Below are 19,758 nucleotides of genomic sequence, written 5' to 3'. Positions count from 1 at the left end.
TGTTGAATATACATGATCAGTTTTTAATTGTACTACTACTTCTACCTCAGATCATTGGAACTACTTTGGGCTAGATGAGGCATTGGGTCCAGTGGCAGTGAGCATGCGCAGAGAGAAGCTGGAGGAGGACAAGGAGCATGGCCAGCAGTATAACTATCGTGTCATCTTCAGGACCAGCGAGGTCAGATATAGTGTCCGTCCTGCATGGAACCTCAGCGTAACTTCGTGCTATTCCTGTCTACTGTGGAAAAATATGCCCACAGCATTTCACCAGTGTGGGAAACAAATTACTTTGCTTGTCTGTGAAGCAAGCTTCTTTGGATTTAGGGTGTCATACATGCACCACAGACCTTATATAACCATATAGAAGGTGTGTTTATTGCAACAACTCTATGTTCCCATATTAGGAAGACCAACTCAAGGTAAAATAAGTCTCAGTCCTTGGTTTTTTTTTTTTTTGGTTATGCAACCAACCCCTGGGCTATTCAGCTGTCTCACAATATCAGCAATGTGTGAAGAAACTTCAGGAAGTGCGCTCATCCTCCAGCCTCCAAGGCCTGTCAGCAACCTAAAACCGCTGTGCGGAGAACTTTACGTCTTTGTTTCAGTAAAAATAGACTCATATTTAGTAGTTGTGTTAGCTCCCCTGTCTTCTGTGTTTGGCTTGGGATATTGGATTTTGAATTTTGTGTTATGGGATTATATGGACATGCATTCCCAGACAGTGGATAAAGGCATCTGCCTGGGGCTGTTTGTTGTGGACTGAGGCAGGACAGGTGCATGTGATTAAACCCCCACACTTTAGCCTGAATTACCTAAGCACACCCCCACCATACCTTCTAGACATGGGGAACACAGGTCTATTGTAAAAACAAGCCCAGCACAGCCTCAAGCTTGCAGGAGAGAGAAAGTCTCCATCCGTTCCAGCTGCTCATGATAGCCAAGTGATTGAGCTCAGTCCCAGAGCCCGGCACAATGCACACTTTGTGTACACAGAGCGCTTAGACAAGCCCTTCCACCTCCTCTTCTTCCTCGGTTGCACTTTGTGATTGTTCTGTGTTTTCACATAACTTCTTAATGGTTGAATAAGAGGCAGCTATGACTTTAAGAACCACAGCAGCCTGTGTTTCCTTCCATGTGTCAGGGCAGGCATGTTTTGTTATCACTGCGTTTCATCTCCAAGAGTTCAAAGCGCATTAAAAATTCCTGAGGTGCATTCCTTTGGTTCTCGCGCTCCGCACTGTAATCTCCTGTTCTTCATCTCTGCGTTTCCAGCTGATAACTCTTCGAGGTTCTATACTAGAAGATGCAGTGCCTTCCACCTCTAAGCATGGCACCAGCCGAGGTCTGCCCATTAAAGATGTACTGGAGTATCTTCTGCCTGAGCTGGATCTCTCCTGCCTCAGACTGGCTCTCAACACACCCAAAGTCACTGAGCAGCTGATGAAACTGGATGAACAAGGGGTAGGCGGAAAATAAACAATTTTCCAAAGGATTGAAAGTTTAAAGTGTTGCAACGTGTGTTTATAATAACTGAATAGGAATTCTTTTATTCAACCTGCTCACTGCTGAAGTAGATTAAAGAAATAAATTGACTGTCATGTTTGTGTCTTTGCTTGTTCCCAGCTGAGTTTTCAGGTAAAAGTGGGAGTGATGTACTGCCGAGCAGGGCAGAGCACAGAGGAGGAAATGTACAACAACGAAGTAGCCGGTCCCGCCCTGGAAGAGTTCCTCCAGCTGCTGGGGGAGAAGGTTCGCCTCAGGGGCTTCACCAAGTACAGAGCCCAGCTGGACACAAAAAGTAACAGTCCCCCAGCATACTTATAGATGACACACACAGTAAATAGTACTAAGTTGTGACACATCTTTAAACCCGCTGATCACTGAAACTGATTGCATATAAGAGTGTTTCGTTTCGGTAGTGAAAGTAAGACATCATGTGAATGGTGACTTGGATTTCCCCTTCTTCATATTACACTTTATAGTTTTTGAACTTTGGCCCTTTATCTTGCCTTTATCTTCTCCGCTTTTATCTGACTTTCTGTTCCTTCTGACCAACATGCCCGCTACAACAGTCTATTAGTGCTGGCACTAGACAATAAAATGACACCTGATGTGTTGTGACTATATCAGGACTTTTACGTTGCCTGGCATGACTAAACAGATTCGTTAGGTGAATGAATGAGGCCCTAGATCATTTACCCTACATTTATTGTTGGTTTACAATAGTACGAAACTTTTGGCTTTCAAATAAAATTGTTTTGGGATTTGCTAAAGAGACGCCGTAAGATGTTTCTGACTGAAAGGCATGGGCAGAGTTATTTTAGCTGAGCTTATCACACACAATCCTCTTTCAGACCTCGTAATTTGGGGAGGAGTGTATTTAAATGAATCATACATGTGATTTCCTGCAAATTGCGCCATTATTTAATGCTGAAACAAAAGCATGTCTTATTTTGTGCCTGATATGGCTGTGATAGTTGTTCCTAGGAGAGTTGATTTATTTGGAATTTTATTGGGAGATGTTATCAGAATTAACATGTAATTGCCATGGGTGGATTGCTCAAAGCTGTGGGGGTTAGCATTGCTAAAGCTTGGCCTCTGTCCTCTTCACTGAGTTCTCAGCCTAAACACATACTGCTGGTTTCCTATACTGTTATTTTAATGTAACAGAGCAGAAGTGGACTTAGAGCATATAGTAATCTTTTTATTTTACACATTTGATACAGACAGGTTTGAATCCTCTGTTTCCAGGTCTTTAACCAGCAGCACGTGTACGCAGAGCTGTGTTTAAACGCCACAAATCTACCTTCTCTTTATTATCAGATCAATTAAATAACATGCTATATGTCAAAATGAAACTACCATTGTGACTCAGACAGATGTGAGAAGTGTGCTGTAATAATGACGCTCAGGTTTCACTCAATATCATTTTGTATTTTGCCACAATTCAGATTTTGTCTGTTGCCCACAGGTGGCTGTGCTGTACGTGACTTTAATAAAGATCTGCAGCCTCACACAGCAAATTTTAAAAAAATGAGATAGACGCGCACATTTTCAATAAATACGTTAGCATTCGATTAATCAGAATGTGATAGTAAATAATAATTATTTACATTAATCCGACAGGTCAGCTGTAACACTGGAAATGAATTCAACTTCCATACATTTGCACATTGAACTCTCTGCTCCTATATTTGTTTATTATTTTTTTTGCGATTGTGGTCTCGGCCTATTTTTCCCTGCTTAGTAATTCTAGCCCTTTGTTGTGCAATGGCAGGGAAAAATGTAACGAGCTTCCCTTACAGGATGCATGAGTAAAACAATTAATTGTTCTCTTTATTAACATTAGCTTTGACAGGCTGACATTGATCCACAGCTGACTATTGTGTAGCTGTTTGTGCTACAGTGAAATTGCATCCTGTCTTGCACAAAAAAGCACTGAAAAGAAAAATGAATGGCAGTAGGGATACAATGAGTCTGAACACTGTATTCCTATTTTTCCTGCAGCGGATTCCACGGGCACTCACTCCCTGTACACTTCATACAAGGATTATGAGATCATGTTCCATGTGTCTACTCTGCTGCCTTACACGCCCAACAACAAACAGCAGGTAAAGATGGGGAGTACAAATTTCGTGGTATGTCCTGAGTTGTGTTTTCGGAAATGAAAAACTTCTTTTTATTTGCACCACAAAGACATCAGAGAGGAATGTTATGACTTATCATTCAGGAATCAGGTTTCATTTTAAAGAATGTGGTTTTTTTTGAATGCCAGTAAATGGAACGTACCAAATCATTTGTATGACTTTTACATTCAGTTGTCACGCCTCTCTAAAAATTCCTTGTTTTTCAATGACTAGTTGCTGAGAAAGCGGCACATTGGGAACGACATAGTGACCATAGTGTTCCAGGAGCCCGGAGCTCACCCTTTCACTCCCAAGACTATTCGCTCCCACTTTCAACATGTCTTCATCATCGTACGAGTACACAACCCCTGCTCCGACAGCACATGCTACAGGTGGGTCTTTAAGCGTGACCAGCAGAGATGAAACATGAGCAGCCTGTTTTGAATCTGTAAACTAACCAAGTACTTTTTAGTGCCTAAACTTGACCTGAAATTGAAAATGAAAAGAATTCACAAAAGACAATAAAGGAGAAACAAGTTTTAAAACAACTGTGGTCTCTTGGCTGACAAGCTCGTGACTCTGCTTTTAATTGTACCCTTTCTGGCTCTTTAAAAGAGGCCTATTATACCTCAGCAAGCCTTTATGTATTATATCTCAAGCTGTCTTGTTGTGAGGGGGAAGATCATCAAAAGAGGAATAAAGCTAGCTGAACAAAGGACTGACTTTAGACTTTAGTTTCCTTAACTGAATTAAGGAAACTAAAGTCTAGCTTGGAACCAAATTAAGTGTTTATACAGATCAAGGACAAAGGGGTATTCTTCCCTGATAAATCTGATACTGAATCAGAGCACATGCTCATATTTAGTTTTAATATGGATTTCAGCACAGTGTGTTGGTTCACATACTTTCTAACAAACAGATCCCAGGGAGCCCCGTCCAGTACCACCTCATCTTCTACTTAAGCTTGTGTACTTTAACCATTTTTTTGTATACTCAGAGTATATATACTCTGAGTATACAATCATAGCTTATGGTATTTCTGGGGACTGGGCCAAGATGAATTTGTTAGCTGGTGTGACCAGTTTTACTCCAGATTAACATGGCTTAGGTTAAAGAAATGGGCCCGTTTCCCTTATCACTCCTCTGTCTAGTGGCAGCTGTGCTGCAATATAAATACATGAGCAATGTTATAGATGAGGAGCTATATTTTCTGTTAATTATCAAAAGTCACTGGATGTTATTTTTAAGCAAATTATGAAATGTTAATGTAGACGGGACACTGGTGAAAATATTTTATTCTTCCTTTTCGCAGTCAGTGCTTTCCTGTTCTGTGATTTGCTGTTTCTTAGAAAGAGGAAGTAGCTTTGCTGCAAGATTATTGGTGTGATCCTTCATGATCTTTAGGCTCAAAGGCACAGAACATCGCTTTGGACCTGCAGAGTCCTTAACAAGGTTTAGCTTCCTCAAAGGTAGTGGTTATACATTAACATAAATGAATGTACATAAATTACATAAAGTAAACCTTGTGCATATCTTTGCAAAGCAGGTTGTGTCTGAGACCAGACCGCAGAATTTTATGCTGAATGATGATGCTTTGGCAGTGTATGAGCATATGCAGTGAAAACGAGATGCATTACAATTTTAAATGGGTCAAACTGACAAACCTCAGCAGTGACGTTGAATGAAAATCTGATTTTGGCTTCGCATCTCTGTCTGGGACCGGATCCTTTTATGGGACTCTTAAAAGCTCCACACCACTTTTCAGAGCTTGTAGATGTGTTTTCATGCAGGTAGCTACAGTAGCATTAAGACAAAAGCACTGACTGGAAGGCAAACGCTAGCATAAAAGCCTGTTGCCTGGCTGCTGTCCCGTCTTCGTGAGCTGCGTTTCCACTGCACATCTGTATGCGTGTGAATTAGTTTGATTAATGTCAGATAGAAGAAATTACTTGTGCAGTAGCTGTCACATTGATGGGGGTTCTCCCGTGGAGCTGTGTGGCGTTGACACTTATGCGTTTCTACCCCACTGCACATGCTCTTTCTGTGCTTTGAACACACAGATATTATACACATGTAGTTGCTCCCACTCACTCCCCTACTCCCATTTCTCCTTTTACCTCTTTCTCATGCTCACTTGCACACACTGCCCCCCACCCGCCGTACACTAATTCACTCAAAGACTCACTCTTCACACACTCATATAAATACAAGTCTCAACCCTCCCTCCCCCTCCTTTCCTTGCTTGCCACTTTGCCTTTGGGCAGCATGAGTTGGAGTGGTCTGAAGGAGTTAGCGCCATGCACATGAAGTGCTCTCTTCAATGGACATGCATGTGAGTGGGCAGGACTGTTAAGAGCAGTGTTTCTCAGAGCTCACAGAGCCAACCTGAGGAGCAGACAGGTCGAGCCAACCTTCTGTCTGTTCAGCCACGGCGCCGTCATATTTGGGCTAATTTATTTCGAGCCCTTTTATTTTTCTTCTCCGTGCTGACTTTTCTTTTTTTCTGATGAGCTACTCCATCTCATTGACTCGTGGCTGCTTTCGTTTGTTTTTCTTTTTGCATAAGGGGTTCGTCTTTTAGTTTATACTCTGAAAGAAAGAGAGAAATCTTTGTTGTTTAGCTTATGGAAGAAATGGAGAGGCCCAAGACACCGAATCCTTGAAGACAATCCTGCTACCCTACGCAAGAATCATCCACACAATCTCAGTCTTCGAATTCAACTCATATTCTGTGTGGACTGAGGCGCCATGTGTTAAGACTTCACTCCTGACTGTTTGTCACAAGTCTTTCCCTGGATGCCTTCCCCTGATGGTTTAAGGGGGGAGAAAAAAGAGTCTGGACACGAGAACTCAGTTAGAAGGATTTGCTACACAGTATTGCGTGGTTTATATTGGGTGTTGTATTATAGGAACAAGGAAGAATTAAGTTAGCATCGGCACAGTTTGTCTACCGCCTTGATTGAATATAAGTGTTTCGATGCAGTAATCTGAAGAGCTTGGTTACTTTTTGATGAAGACAGGAGGTAAGTTGCACATGTTTGTGTTGAGTTCAGCATGCTATGGTGTGGTGGTCAAAGCCATACAAGAGTACCTGATGCAGGGATTTACAGTTCAGCTGCTCAGTAGCCCTCCCTATCACACTCCTTCCTTAAATTGTTGCACATCATATATGCTAGCTTGAAACTTTGTTTTACATGAAGAGATTCTTTCCTCCCCTGTTTCCCTTTACTATAACACAATGCATTTGCCTCTTTAATCTCTATTAATAAAGGGCATGTTTTTATTTGTTGAGTCATCTAGTTATTAATAGCCTGTCATTGCCTGCTGCTGAGATCTGGATAATTCCCAGGTCATATTGAGCCAAACCGGAGCATTAAAGGAGTAAGTGGCCTGGGGCCAGCGGGGTGCTAATCTGCTGCTTTCAACCGCTGCCTCAAAGTCACACGGGGCCAGCGAGGCAGGATTGCGTAACCAGATCTTTGTTTAGGAAATGATCTTTGTTTGTGCTTGCGAGCCAGAGCCACAGTGCTGCTCCTCCATATACCATGATGTAGCAGAGAGTGGCAGGGTGTCATCACTGGGAGCTGGCTTGTCATCTAGGATTGGATGTATAGCATTTATATGCTGAGTGCAGTCGGCCATGGTTTGCAGCATTTCTGCTACAGGCAGAGGCTGTGTTATCTGTTTAATGGGCTGGATGGAGTTTTGTCAGGACTGTCAAAGTAGCTTATCCGAGACCACGTCTTGGTTTTTTCGGTTTTTAGTGTACATGCACGTATGAACTTATAGCTATATATAGCCCCTATACTTATTTAAAGGCAGAAGGCAGACAAGTTTTTTTCCTCATTGGTAGTTTAAAGTCTTTTGAAAGGTTTTTCTTGTAAAGTTTCCCAGATTTCTAATGAAGAACATGTAGACGGCAGCATCGCCACACAGTTACTAATTGATAGTAATTTAACTCAAACGGCCATTGTGTAAAAATGTAATATGAGCAGTGGACAAGACGCGAGCTTTGCCTGTAGGAATTAGAACACCCTCCTTTTTAGAGCAAAGGTCAGAGGTGAGGTAACCATACAGTAAACTGTATGTTGTGCTGTGTTAATTCAGTCTATTTATCTTTGCATGTGCATATTCTATACTCCACTTTTTATGAATGTGTTTAAAAAAAAAAGTTATATGCAATTTTAAAATGCATTTTAAAATAATTGAATATACATGCTTATGCAGTAAACTCATCCTTACCAGAGCCAATCCTGGGGTATCATTCTACTTTCTGTTAATCTGGCTACAAAGAAATTCAGCCTGGCCGCTTGGGAGATAGGAGTCAAAGAAGCTAAAAGGCTGAAATAATTATTTATACCTGCTTCTGGACCTTAACCCCAACTCAAAGAAACAAAAACTAATTATCAATGCATAATAACACTTCCTTCCTCCGTGTCCTTTGGTTTTCTTTTGGGATTTTTTCTTACAGGAAGAAAATTTTGCCATCAAAACACTTGCATTCTTGTAATGCATTCTGATTGGTCAGTTCGGAATTCATGACTAGACTAATGCCCTTCCTTTAAAGTAGGGGTGGGGGAAATCCAGGCCTTAAAGCCTGCAGGTTTTAGATGTGTTCTTGATGCAGTGGAGCTGATTTAAATGGCTAAATTAGCTCCTCAACATGTTTTGCAGTTCTCCAGAGGCCTGCTAATGAACTAATCATTTGATTCAGGTATGTTGACCAGGGTGATATCTGAAACCTGCAGGACACCGACACTTGAGGCCTGGAGTTCCCCACCCTTGCTTTAAAGCCATAACGTTGCTCATGGTGTCCCAGTGTTTACAGAAAAGTATTTTGCTGTCATGGCAACCTTTAAAAATGAATGCATAATGAATCTATAACTGGAACAAAACATACAGCTGTCTTTCTTGACAATTTTGCTAATGGAAAGTCCAGAGAATATGAATTCTTGAGTATTTAAAACTTCTTTTTCTCTTTTTCTTCTGCAGTGTGGCTGTCACCCGTTCCCAGGACGTTCCCTCCTTTGGCCCACCAATCCCGAAAGGCGTGACCTTTCCCAAGTCCTCCGTGTTCAGGGACTTCCTTTTGGCCAAAGTCATCAACGCTGAGAACGCAGCTCATAAGTCAAATAAATTTGGCGCCATGGCAACACGGACACGGCAGGAGTATCTGCGGGATTTGGCAGAGCGACACGTGACCAGTACATCAGTGGAACCCTCTGGGAAGTTCCCCTTCATCTCTCTGGCACACAAACGGCGGGAGAAGGTGCGTCCGTACAGCGGGGCGGAGCTACGGAGCCTCGGGGCTATAACCTGGCAGGTTCATGCCGAAGATCAAGTAGCCGGGGCTGAACGCGAGTGCCTGTTGGCCATTTCAAACGACTTCATCATCCTGCTGGATCAAGAGGCCAAAGCGGTCGTGTTTAACTGTGCCACACGCGATGTGATTGGCTGGTCAACCGGGAGCCCCGCCTCTATGAAGATCTACTATGAGCGCGGTGAGAGCGTATCGCTGCGCTCCATTAATAACAACACGGAGGACTTTGGAGAGGTTGTCAAAAGACTGGAGGTCAGTGGGGCACCGTTACCTTCTGTAGCCACACATGTCTATAGCATACACCATCTGCTGCAGATATCAGAGGCTGCAGGCCTTAAAAAGTGCACCTCTGACAAGCATCTTGTAATAAACACACACAGAGATGCTTTGAGCTGTGACTATCGTGAAAGCATTCTTACTTTTATATCAGCACATTTACTCTTTAGCTGGTTATCTTCTAGTGTCATCTAGTAAAAATCCAAATCACCCAGCTAACCAGTCCCAGTCTGTGAGTCACTGTGTATGTGAACAATAATGCAGCCAAAAAGTGCTTGGTGAAGTCTTTAAGTGTTAGGACACACTCTCCCTTTGTCCACTTCCCTGACAACAGTAGCTTGAAAAAAAATAACTATTGTTGATGATTACAGCAACATAAGGGCGTAGCCTGAAATTATGGACTCACCAGAAAGCCACAGATGCTGCACTGACCCTGTGATTAAAAGTCATGCCAAGCATAATGCATAGTAGTTTAATTCATATCATTACTGAGGCCTTCCTTGTGGTCTAGATAAAGCGGCACTTTTGATGGGATATTTCAATCATTCATCAGACACTGCAGTTCTGCTTAATGATAAAGTAAAAAAGGATTTCCTGCTGACAGTACAGGAAAGAGCTCTTTCTTCTTCATCTTCTTTTTTTAACATCCAAAACTCAGACCACTGTTTTCTACTTGGTGAACTCAATAAAGGCATATACAGGATCTGTAAAAGCCTATGGTGCTTTTTATCCAGATTCATCTGGATTGTTTTGACATTGCTCGTCCAGTTTTATAGAGATCACCTGCAGAATTTGCTCTCTTCTTTTGGAAATACTGAACAAATTAGCATTTTCCATGTGGTGCTCAAAGGGCCGAAAAATTGAAAAATTTGACAGACACCAATTTTAAGAAATTATAACCGGATTGCTCAAAAAATTATCTTCAACCCTTGGAGCCGTGGATCAGGCTAACTGTGCAGAAAAATGCATTATGACATGCGTGTTATGTTATTGACATATGTGCGTCAGCTTGTGACTAACAATACATTTCATCCACCCTTTTTTTTTCACCACCTTTCTGACTCAACCTTGATCTTTCACACCGTCTTTTCTCTAGTTGTTGACCAAGGGAAGCCAAACCACAGAGATGACCTTACGTCGTAACGCCCTGGGCCAGCTGGGCTTTCATGTCAACTTCGAGGGGATCGTAGCAGAGGTGGAGCCCTACGGCTATGCCTGGCAGGCTGGGCTCAGGCAGGGCAGCCGCTTAGTGGAGATTTGCAAGGTGTCCGTGGCCTCGCTGTCCCACGAGCAAATGATTGATCTTCTTAGAACCTCTGTCACTGTAAAGGTGGTCATCATTCCTCCACATGAAGACTCAACGCCACGCAGGTACTGTGGATATAAGTCACAAATGGATACAAGAGAGACTGTAGTTGATGTGTTGGTTTGTGGCTTTTGAAGCTATCCTTAAAGTATTCTGACTGCGATTGCTTCATGTGCCAACAGAGGCTGCTCAGAAATCTACCACATGCCACTTGTGGACTACAAGAACCACAAAGAGGGCATGCCCTATGAGTTAAAGTTTCCCTTTCGCTCCACAAACAACAACACCAAGTGGCCACGCACCTCATCCAGCCCTCAAACGCGTGCTGCTGGCATGGGAGGAACCCTCATCAAGGCCCCGCCCACAGACTTAAGTAATCCTGCTGCTATTCCCCGCAGTGTGTCTAGCGATGGTCGACCGCTCAACCCCAAAAGGTCACATAATAACGATAATGCTGTTATGAAACTTGCAGACATGCAGCGCTAACTTCTGTCTGGTTGTAACATATGTCTTTAATCGCATGCATATGTGTCCACAGATATTCCCCAGGGAATGACAACTATGCCCTTGCCTGCTCCATTGTGATGGGACGCACACTGCACAACACAAACTCCCCTTCCAGTCTCTCCTACACAGACACCATGGCCTCCACCCACTGGAGGCAAAAGTCTATGCCTGACGGGTGAGTTCATCGCTACAAATTATGCAGACTAAATTTCATAAATATATATTTTCTTAAAACTTGATGTGTGCTACACAGCAACATAGATAACATTTTTTATGTCTCTTCAGGTTTAATAACAACTGCCAGTCCCCCGTTTCATCTGTGCGCCATGTGGCAGGTGAGGGCGTCAATGGGATCAAAGTATCGTCGAGCTCAGGTGTTGGATGGTCACGACCTGGGGAGGGTGATCCCGCTAGCAGATCAGGGGACAAACCCAGCTCAGGTAGGCAGAACTCCCACCTCAGTGTTGGTAAATCAAAAAACATGTTTTGCATTATGGGCTCTAAATTTTCCGTACGTCTTAGACACCGTGGTTTCCAAGGTGGTGATTCCTCGACTTCAGCCGTCAGAGCAGAGCAGCCACGTGTCTCCTAACAAGAGCACCAAGGTGAGTGATAGCCAACACCACCACATGTAATTTCCTTCCTGAATTGATAAAGGAGGCCCTGTGCTAACAAGAGGTCTGCTGTTTAATGACAGTTAGCATCATATGACTGTGAGCTAAAGTTTGTGTGCCCACTAATTAAAATGTTTCCAACATTGGGGTAAATATGATCGCAGCATGAGGAGTTATGGGAGGTGATAAAAAACAAACAGTCTTTGGGGGAACGCTGCAGCAAAATGTCCTGTTTTTCTATCTAGAAACTGATCGCAGATTTCTCATCTGGTAACAGGCAGATGCTCCCTATTCATCCAGCCAGTCAAGCAGCAACACACTGTCAAGCAACGCCTCCAGCTCCACCCACAGCGACGAGAAGTGGTACGAAGTCGGCTCCCGTTCCGGAGTGCGGAGTGAACTGGATCTCAGTGGCTATCTTCAGGGTACCTCCAGCGACAGCGGCATTGACGCAACCTCCTTCACTGCCACGCAGAGCAGCACAGCTTCCTCCACTGGTGCCTTCATGGCCAAAGACAAAATCCCTTGGCAGGATGAGCCACCAGACGGCCAGACGGCCGCTGACACTTCACCTCCAACTCCAGACTGTCTTGTCATCTCTCAAGGCACCGAGATCCCAGGGAAGAGCCCCTTATCCTTGCCACTTGGTCCCGATAGCGGCTCCTATAGCCCAAGTGATGGCGCCGCCCACTCCAGGTGTGCTGCTGTTCTGTTAGAATTTAGCTACATAGGCAGTCTAGGAATCTGATCCTTTGCATCAGTGTTTCATTAAACAGACAGTGATTCATTGTAGTCCAGATATATCCTGCACTGTCCCGGCTGAAAAGAAGTCCAAAGCTCTGCGGTTTGGCACTAACAAAGGGGGAGCGGAAGAATGAAATATCTGTGTCTGTGGTTTTGCATTTGTATGTATCTCCGTCTCTGGGTATCCATGATAGAAAGGAAGTGCTTGAAGTTGCTAGAAATGCAGACTGTGAGCTCAGCACTGTTCCCCCCTCCTCTAAATCCCACTTCCTTTGAATCAACTAAAGCTTTACTGCCTCTCTTCTTCACTCAGCCAGAAATAACTCGGCTCCACCAGACCTGTACATTGGCAGCTTTGTTTTATAGTTCGTGCACAGACACAAAACTCGATGTTGGAAAATTCAAGCATTAATGTCAAACTCTGTAGGAATGCTATTTTAAAGAGCTGAAAATGAAGTGCAAGGACACGGTGTTCTTATTTAATATTTATGAATTCATCAGTTTATCCAGTCTGCAGAGATATCTGGATACATATATTGAAGGAACACCTTTACTAATGGGTTTTAAGGATGCCTGGCTCTTTGTTGTTTGTTCAGCTTTATTAAAGGTAACTAAGGTAATTTGATAGTTAAACATTAAGAAAAATAAAATATATCAGTGCAATGAAAATGCATCACTAATGCATTTTCTTTTCAATCAGTCTGCTCTCTGTGTTTGATACTGATGAAATTGTAAGGCTGTGTCACACTTTTCTGCCCTTGCTTTTTGTTTTGTCCCCAGCTCAGCCTCTTCTGGTCCATCAGGCTGCAGGCCCATGTCCCCCCAGGATGAGGCTGCTCCTGTGCCCACATCACCCACATCCTCAAACTCCCAGTCCCCAGGTTCCAAGAGCTTCTACCCTCGTCAAGGAGCCACCTCAAAGTATCTCATTGGCTGGAGGAAGCCTGGGGGAACTGTTAACTCGGTGGATTTTGGCAGCACTCGCAAGTAAGATGGAAATAATTATTTTACTAAACATCTGTTCAAAATTGTTTCTAAAGCACCATTGCATGCAGATAAAATATTATAACTTAGTGCAGAGTGGATCCTGCTGTCAATCATGTCGACATATTTTATCTTTGTCTCACTGAGTGGTCAGCTAATTTTAAAGGTGTTGTTTAAAAAGTTGGTCAGCAGCGCCACCGTGTGGTGAGTTTTTATTTTTTCCCACATCAATTCAACTCTATTCAGTTTTATTTATAGTTTTCTGAAGGTGCTTTGTATTGTACCCTGTAATATTGTAGATCAATATTCTTTGGTTTGTAGGAAGACAAAAAAAATTTCCACTCTTATTCTCACATATTGAATTTGGTCAGAAAGCCGATTCCTATCTTTTGTGTTGGTGGTAAATGTTTTCACACAAACCGGTTTTTCCTGGCGCAATAAATCAGTAATTTATTCGACTACAGATCACCAACACCTTGGTTTGGGAACAGTTACAGCTGCCATTCTGAGCATTTGAACTGGTTGCTGCTAATCACAGACATGCTTTGTCGTTTCTAGAGATTTCTGCCTGAATTCGTTTTTTTTTTTTTATGTTAATCTTCAGACGGCACCAGAGTGATGGTTTGCTGGGTGGTCAACCCCAGCTCAGGGCCAATCTCCGGGGCTCCCAGTCTCCCCAGCGGCACACTGCGAAGTCCAGCCTGGAGGAAGACTTAAAGAAGCTCATCACACTTGACAGCCCTCCACCCACTACAAATGAAGAGAAGGTACAGGGAGATGTTTTCGATAAGCTATTATATTACTTTGCCCACTCATGACTACATCTTCACTCTTTGAAAACAAGGCTCTTTGAGGGGAAAACAAAAATAACATAGACACCCAGGTTTGCTTCCTGACTGAGCCTTATTGGTCACAAAAAATTAGGCTAATGTATTTTAACTAATCTTTTACTATAACTAGAGCCGGACCGATTTATCAGCCGACTGATAACAGCAATTTGACGATCTGTCAGTATTAGCATTTATAGTGGTCAATACTGAAGAAACACCCTTTAACTGTGCTATCATACTTTGTCCACCAGATGGCACTCCGCAGCTGTTAGGAACACCACAAACAAAACAACATGCTGATCCAAGCAAAGTCGGGCAGCTCTTAAACGAGTAAATAAATAACTACACATAAGAAATGTTAAAGAAACATGTTTACATTTCCTGTGTCAAAGAAAAAAAAATCAGGTGATATAAGAGAAAATCAGCGTTTTGAATCAACCAAATATTGGTACAGTATCGGTATCAGTCAGGCTCTACTCTTTTCCCGCTACTGTAACTGTATGATTATGGATAATGCTCCTGGTACCACTCTAATAAACCACCACATTTGCTTTGATAACAAATTAAGGCTTGTTTTCTGTCTCTGTGTATACATTATGTTCATCTTGTGCTGCTTAAAATAGCAGTTTCACCTCATCATCAGTCCAAGTAAGGAAGTCTACATGCTCGTGGTCATGTAGTGTTTGTCATTTCACCAAGGACTGTTTTAAAACGAGGTGCCAGCAGTATTATGGTTGCATAGTAGCGAAGCTTCACAAGTCAAATGTAAGCACAATAGCATGTTAGATAACCTGGAAGTTGTAAGCAAAATATAAAATATCTGTTACATACTTTATGTCTGTGAAGATTCTCACAAACACAAAAAGTACTTTAGTTTAACAACAGCTAATGTAACCTGATATTGTAACTCTTCAGGGGCCGCACATGATAAAACTACCTGGGATATAACATATTGGGTCGAGGTTTTTAACCAGCTGTTTAAAGCCCTGCTAAAAAGTGTTTATTATTACTATCACGGACAATACGATATGGCACAACCCTAATAGAATATTAATAAAAACCCTTCAGTGTTTCCGTGCAAAGTTTTTCTTTTTCTCGCTTTTTACCTGAGTCTTCTCGTCTGCTTCCATCCCTTCGTGAAGCCGTTGTTTCCAGGCCCCCCACCCAGTCGACGTTCCCTTCAGAGAACCCTGTCTGATGAGAGCATTTACAGCGGGCAGAGGGAGCCGTCCTCTAGTGGACAGCGTGAAACGCCTACTGACCTTCTTTTCTCCTGTTCCACCATGCCACGTTCACCCACCGCCCGCCACGGACCGAGTCGGCGAGCATCGCACAAATCCCTCGGTAAACATCTAGTTTATGTGATTGAACTTGTAGTGGCTCCAAAGTGTAGTGGTTTACGCATCCGCATCAGGAATCGGGAAGAGTTTCCCACGTTAAAAAACCTTCTAACTCAAACATGGTTCGTTATGTGACCTCTTGTTCATAACGGAGCAGATGGACTACTGTGCAATAGTCTTGAGCCAACCCTTTCTTTTTGTTCCAAGGAGCCTGACTTTGTTGTAATTTTTTAAAGATGTCTTCAGCAAACCTGGATTGAAAAAGAATGTCCTCCCCAGAGCTCAACATTACGCAAGCAGTGTAGGATCATCCTGAGAGAGAACAGAACAGAAATGTAGCCGACATCTAAGGAAGAGCTTTTAATGTCCACCAAGAAGCCCGGAGAACTATTCCCGAGGGATACTTAAAGAAATGAGAGGAAAGCTTGTCTAAAAGAGTTGTGTTGAAGAATAAAAGTGGTCATGCGAAGTATTATTGGAACTTTAAGCTTGTTAGAATTGTACAAACTCTTTTTTTGCCTTTATGTTGTATTACCATGTACGTTTGCATACCTCTTTGCATCCATTTCCAGTTTTCCCAACAAAATCTAAAGATATGAGGGTGGCTAAAGATTTTTACACAATACTGTATATACAGTATGCGTAAATCTGCAGATAATGGAATAAAAGCTTAAACACACTAAGCACACTGCTACTGAAAAAGTCTTTTGGCCATGCCGTGCTAAAAGCGTTGACTATAAAGTTTCCCATCTTCAGCCCCCTAAAAACAGATACAAATCTCATTCATTGTGTTTGACTGTGTTCTTTTCCTTCCCAGGAGACCTGTCAGCCCCAGACAGTTCAGAGCTGGACCAAGAGAGGAAGAAACAACAGCTGCAAGAGCCTGTCCTCATGCCCCTGCCTGACACGGGGGCAGATGGCCCGCTTGACTGGGCCCACCTGGTAGATGCTGCCAAGGCCTTTGAGGGTAACCAGGCGTCATGTTTTCATTTCATCCTTAAAAACAAACCACAAACAAAAAGACATTTAAAGTGAAGGTTAAGTTAGTTTTGTAATAGAGAAATCCACCATCCATCTTAATTTTTATCAGAAGAGGGCACTGTTACACTGTATTTGTTCTCTGTTTAGGTCAGATAACATGACATTTGACTTTTTTTTTAATGCATCAGAGCAGAGGTTGGTTTTCCTAGCAGCCCAGGAGGAGAACTCCATGGCTGAGAGTGCAGCAGCAGCAGCAGCAGCCACCAGTCCCCAGCAGGCCGAGCCTCAGGCGGCTCCACTGAGACAGCCTTCGCCAGGGTGAGAGGTCTCAGGTCATGGCCTAGATCCAATGTTTGCTTTCATCCACTGGTTTTTCCAGAAGTGTGCCACCAAAAACACTGATTTTCCGCAAATCGCACACCACTGCATCACCGATGAATCCTGCCAGTAGTACAATAGTGTTTGTTGGGGATTGCTAAGCTACATGTACCATCACTGAGAAAGACTGGACTAAGAAACATTTACCCATCATTTAAGGTGAGATGTTGGTCCCAGCTAATGTCAAGCTTTTTCCTCTCACAGAGAGACTCCAGCTTGTTTGATGGGGAAAGTGAGCCAGCTAGAATCCATGGTGAAGGCACTACAGGAGGACCTAAAGAAGGTGATTTGTGATGCTAGATTGATCCTGTTCCTCTTCGGCACAGCCTCAAACATAGATGCAAAATCTAAGTATGAACCTGCCTTTTGTAACCATTAGGAGAAGGATGCCAAGGCATCACTACAAGCTCAAATTGAGGGCCTGCGAGAGGACAACCAGCGTCTCCTCGAGGAGTCCTACAGCGCCTCCGCCAAGCTGAAGAAGTTTACAGAGTGGGTCTTTAACACCATCGACATGAACTGATGCACGCTGCTGCTGACCTGCTCTCCACTGGGAGAATAACCACTACTCAAGCTGATTTCAAACTCTTCAGTAATGTTCGGTGCACAACAGAATCACATAAAAAAAACAAAACAGTGTCGCTCTTGTACTGTTACAAACTAGTGCCAACATGGATGTAAACATCATCCTTCCTCAGCCTCATGGATCTGTGTGAACAGTGACCACAAAAGACAAAGGAGAATCCAGGGTGACAGACAAAAAAGAGCAGCGGCGTATCTGTGTGTCAGTTTTCATCGGCATGCTCTCCCTTACTTAGGAGCTCATAAAATATAATGTTTTTGTTTCCCCCCCTTGAATGGACTGTTGGTATTCCTGCATGTCAGAGAAAGCGAGAGCACGATTTCAAAGCTAACCAAACCTAAAGGGATTTAAAGTCACTGTTTAGCTCCCCAGCTGTAACCTAATTTTAAGTGAACGGATTTCCAATTAAACAAAAAACTCTAACACAAATTAAAATTTCTTCAAGAGTTGCTGAATATAGTCCCTGATCTTAATCGACAGGTGTGCTGTAAATGTGCTGCCGTTAAGACATTCTCCAGTTTTCCTAGTTCACAGATAACAACACTGATCTGATTATTTTTGTATTACTAACAAAGAGAAAAAAGGTGAAGTAAATACTATAAGAGAGGATGGGAGTTGCATTTTTGATGGTTAGTGTTGGTAGGTAGGCACAGATAGACAGACAGACCCTTTGCATAGCACATACTGTAAACACTGTAAGGTCGAGTGCCTGTCTGTATCGCTTATGTAAAAGACTGTGCAAGTGTAGCGAGGGTTATTGCAAGTAAAACTTGTATAGGACTACTGGTCACATGAAAAGATATAAAAATATATATATTACAAACACAATATGGGTGCCATAAAGATAGAAATCGACAATTCAGTGTCACTTATTCAGATTATTGTAAATATGTGATGTTCACATTATTTTTCTCATGCCTTCCCTTGATATAATAATGTAAAGAGTATTTATGTCAAAGATGATGGCCAAGAAAAGCAAAACAGCCATATGCAGTTAGATATGTACAGTATATACAAGTAATGGTTTCCTACGTGACAAGATGTATCCTTTGACTCAAACGTTTCCAGCAGGAGCCGGGTAACTTTTGATCCAGAGTACAGTGCTAGAGAACATATTGATATTTTTAATCCTGAAAACGTTTGCCTGCTGCAGTGGATTGATTTGAGAGCGCCACTTGGTGTTGACAAGATGTAAAATACTACTACAGTGAGCTCACATCCTTTTCCTCCCATAGCACGCTAAAATGCCTCAATCTGATCCCTAAAACTTTGGATGGAGTCAGTTGGTGCTGTTATATTATTGCAGATAAGATGCTGTGTAAATCCTGAAATCCCAGCTACAGTTTTCTGTACTTCTGTAAATCTGCGCGAAAGCCCACACAGAATCTGATCTGCAGATGACCGAGCTCAGTCCTTATTTAAGCCTCATACTTTAACTATTTCCTTTTGTACCCTGATGCTGTGCAACTGTATATAAGGAGAGTTTAATATTCATCAAAATCGCACCTTCGTTCTTATTTTTTACAGTTATTTTTGATGTCTTTCTGCTTTACTTGCTAGTGCAGAGTGGAACCACAAGCCGGACTCAGACAAAATGAGTCGTAGGCCCATACGGTAGCAGATTGCCCCTATGCCTTCATTCTTAACATGTGTGTCAGCATGTGATTCTGTTTCCATTGAGCTGTGATGTGTAAAAACAAACACACAAAAAAAGTTTATATCTATTAAAGATATTTTGTTCAATTACACTTTGTCTTGCTGAGTGGTCTGTACTAATGTACTGCGATTTAGACATGCCATTCATCAACAAGAGCAAAATAGGAAACTAGCACAACTGCTGGGGGTTATATGAGGTGGCTTTGAGTAAATGGATACCTGTTGGCGGCCTTGTGGCTGCCCGCTGTTGCATTGTGATTAACAGAGAGGTGCTGTTTTTCCACTCAAGCTTGATTACATGAGGCGGTTGTCCAGACACATTCAGGGCTGCGTGGGACAGATTGATTGATCAGGAGAGAAGGCAGGGCGGAGACGTGGACCGTTATACATCCAGCAGGTGATTGGTGTGATTTAGGTCTGTTTGAATTTTTATTCATTCAAATAGCAGTTATTGTATCAAACCTGCTATTATTAAAATGACCTTCTGAGTTCATGCCATAACTGAAGATGTAATCTACAGTGGGGCAAAAAAGTATTCAGTCATCCACCGATTGTGCAAGTTCCCCCACTTAAAATGATGACAGAGGTCAGTAATTTGCACCAGAGGTAC

At 42.6% G+C, this 19,758-nt stretch overlaps 1 protein-coding gene across 3 annotated transcripts in view; it reads left to right on the top strand.

Annotated features, from left to right (window-relative positions):
- The window catches only part of LOC102307063 (signal-induced proliferation-associated 1-like protein 1), a 37,513-nt gene extending 18,273 nt beyond the window's left edge, over positions 1 to 19,240 (top strand). For all 3 annotated transcript variants that reach the window (XM_005916881.2, XM_005916882.3, XM_042218247.1), the window contains exons 3-21: positions 51 to 181; positions 1,276 to 1,464; positions 1,627 to 1,801; positions 3,511 to 3,614; positions 3,864 to 4,021; positions 8,622 to 9,201; positions 10,322 to 10,596; positions 10,714 to 10,965; positions 11,070 to 11,213; positions 11,324 to 11,478; positions 11,561 to 11,643; positions 11,930 to 12,348; positions 13,177 to 13,383; positions 13,985 to 14,147; positions 15,353 to 15,554; positions 16,368 to 16,517; positions 16,720 to 16,849; positions 17,114 to 17,192; positions 17,289 to 19,240. In XM_005916881.2, the coding sequence (XP_005916943.1) occupies positions 51 to 181; positions 1,276 to 1,464; positions 1,627 to 1,801; positions 3,511 to 3,614; positions 3,864 to 4,021; positions 8,622 to 9,201; positions 10,322 to 10,596; positions 10,714 to 10,965; positions 11,070 to 11,213; positions 11,324 to 11,478; positions 11,561 to 11,643; positions 11,930 to 12,348; positions 13,177 to 13,383; positions 13,985 to 14,147; positions 15,353 to 15,554; positions 16,368 to 16,517; positions 16,720 to 16,849; positions 17,114 to 17,192; positions 17,289 to 17,432 (3,740 nt within the window). In that variant the 3' untranslated portion in view covers positions 17,433 to 19,240. The remainder of the gene's footprint in view (positions 1 to 50; positions 182 to 1,275; positions 1,465 to 1,626; positions 1,802 to 3,510; positions 3,615 to 3,863; positions 4,022 to 8,621; positions 9,202 to 10,321; positions 10,597 to 10,713; positions 10,966 to 11,069; positions 11,214 to 11,323; positions 11,479 to 11,560; positions 11,644 to 11,929; positions 12,349 to 13,176; positions 13,384 to 13,984; positions 14,148 to 15,352; positions 15,555 to 16,367; positions 16,518 to 16,719; positions 16,850 to 17,113; positions 17,193 to 17,288) is intronic.
- The last annotated feature ends 518 nt before the right edge of the window (positions 19,241 to 19,758 follow it).

This window comes from Haplochromis burtoni, unplaced genomic scaffold (assembly GCF_018398535.1).
Source record: "Haplochromis burtoni strain Fernald_Lab_line unplaced genomic scaffold, NCSU_Asbu1 Contig_16, whole genome shotgun sequence".
Lineage (NCBI taxonomy): Eukaryota > Metazoa > Chordata > Actinopteri > Cichliformes > Cichlidae > Haplochromis > Haplochromis burtoni.
Note: the sequence above shows the minus strand (reverse complement) of the source record. Positions and strands in the feature narration are given on the sequence as shown.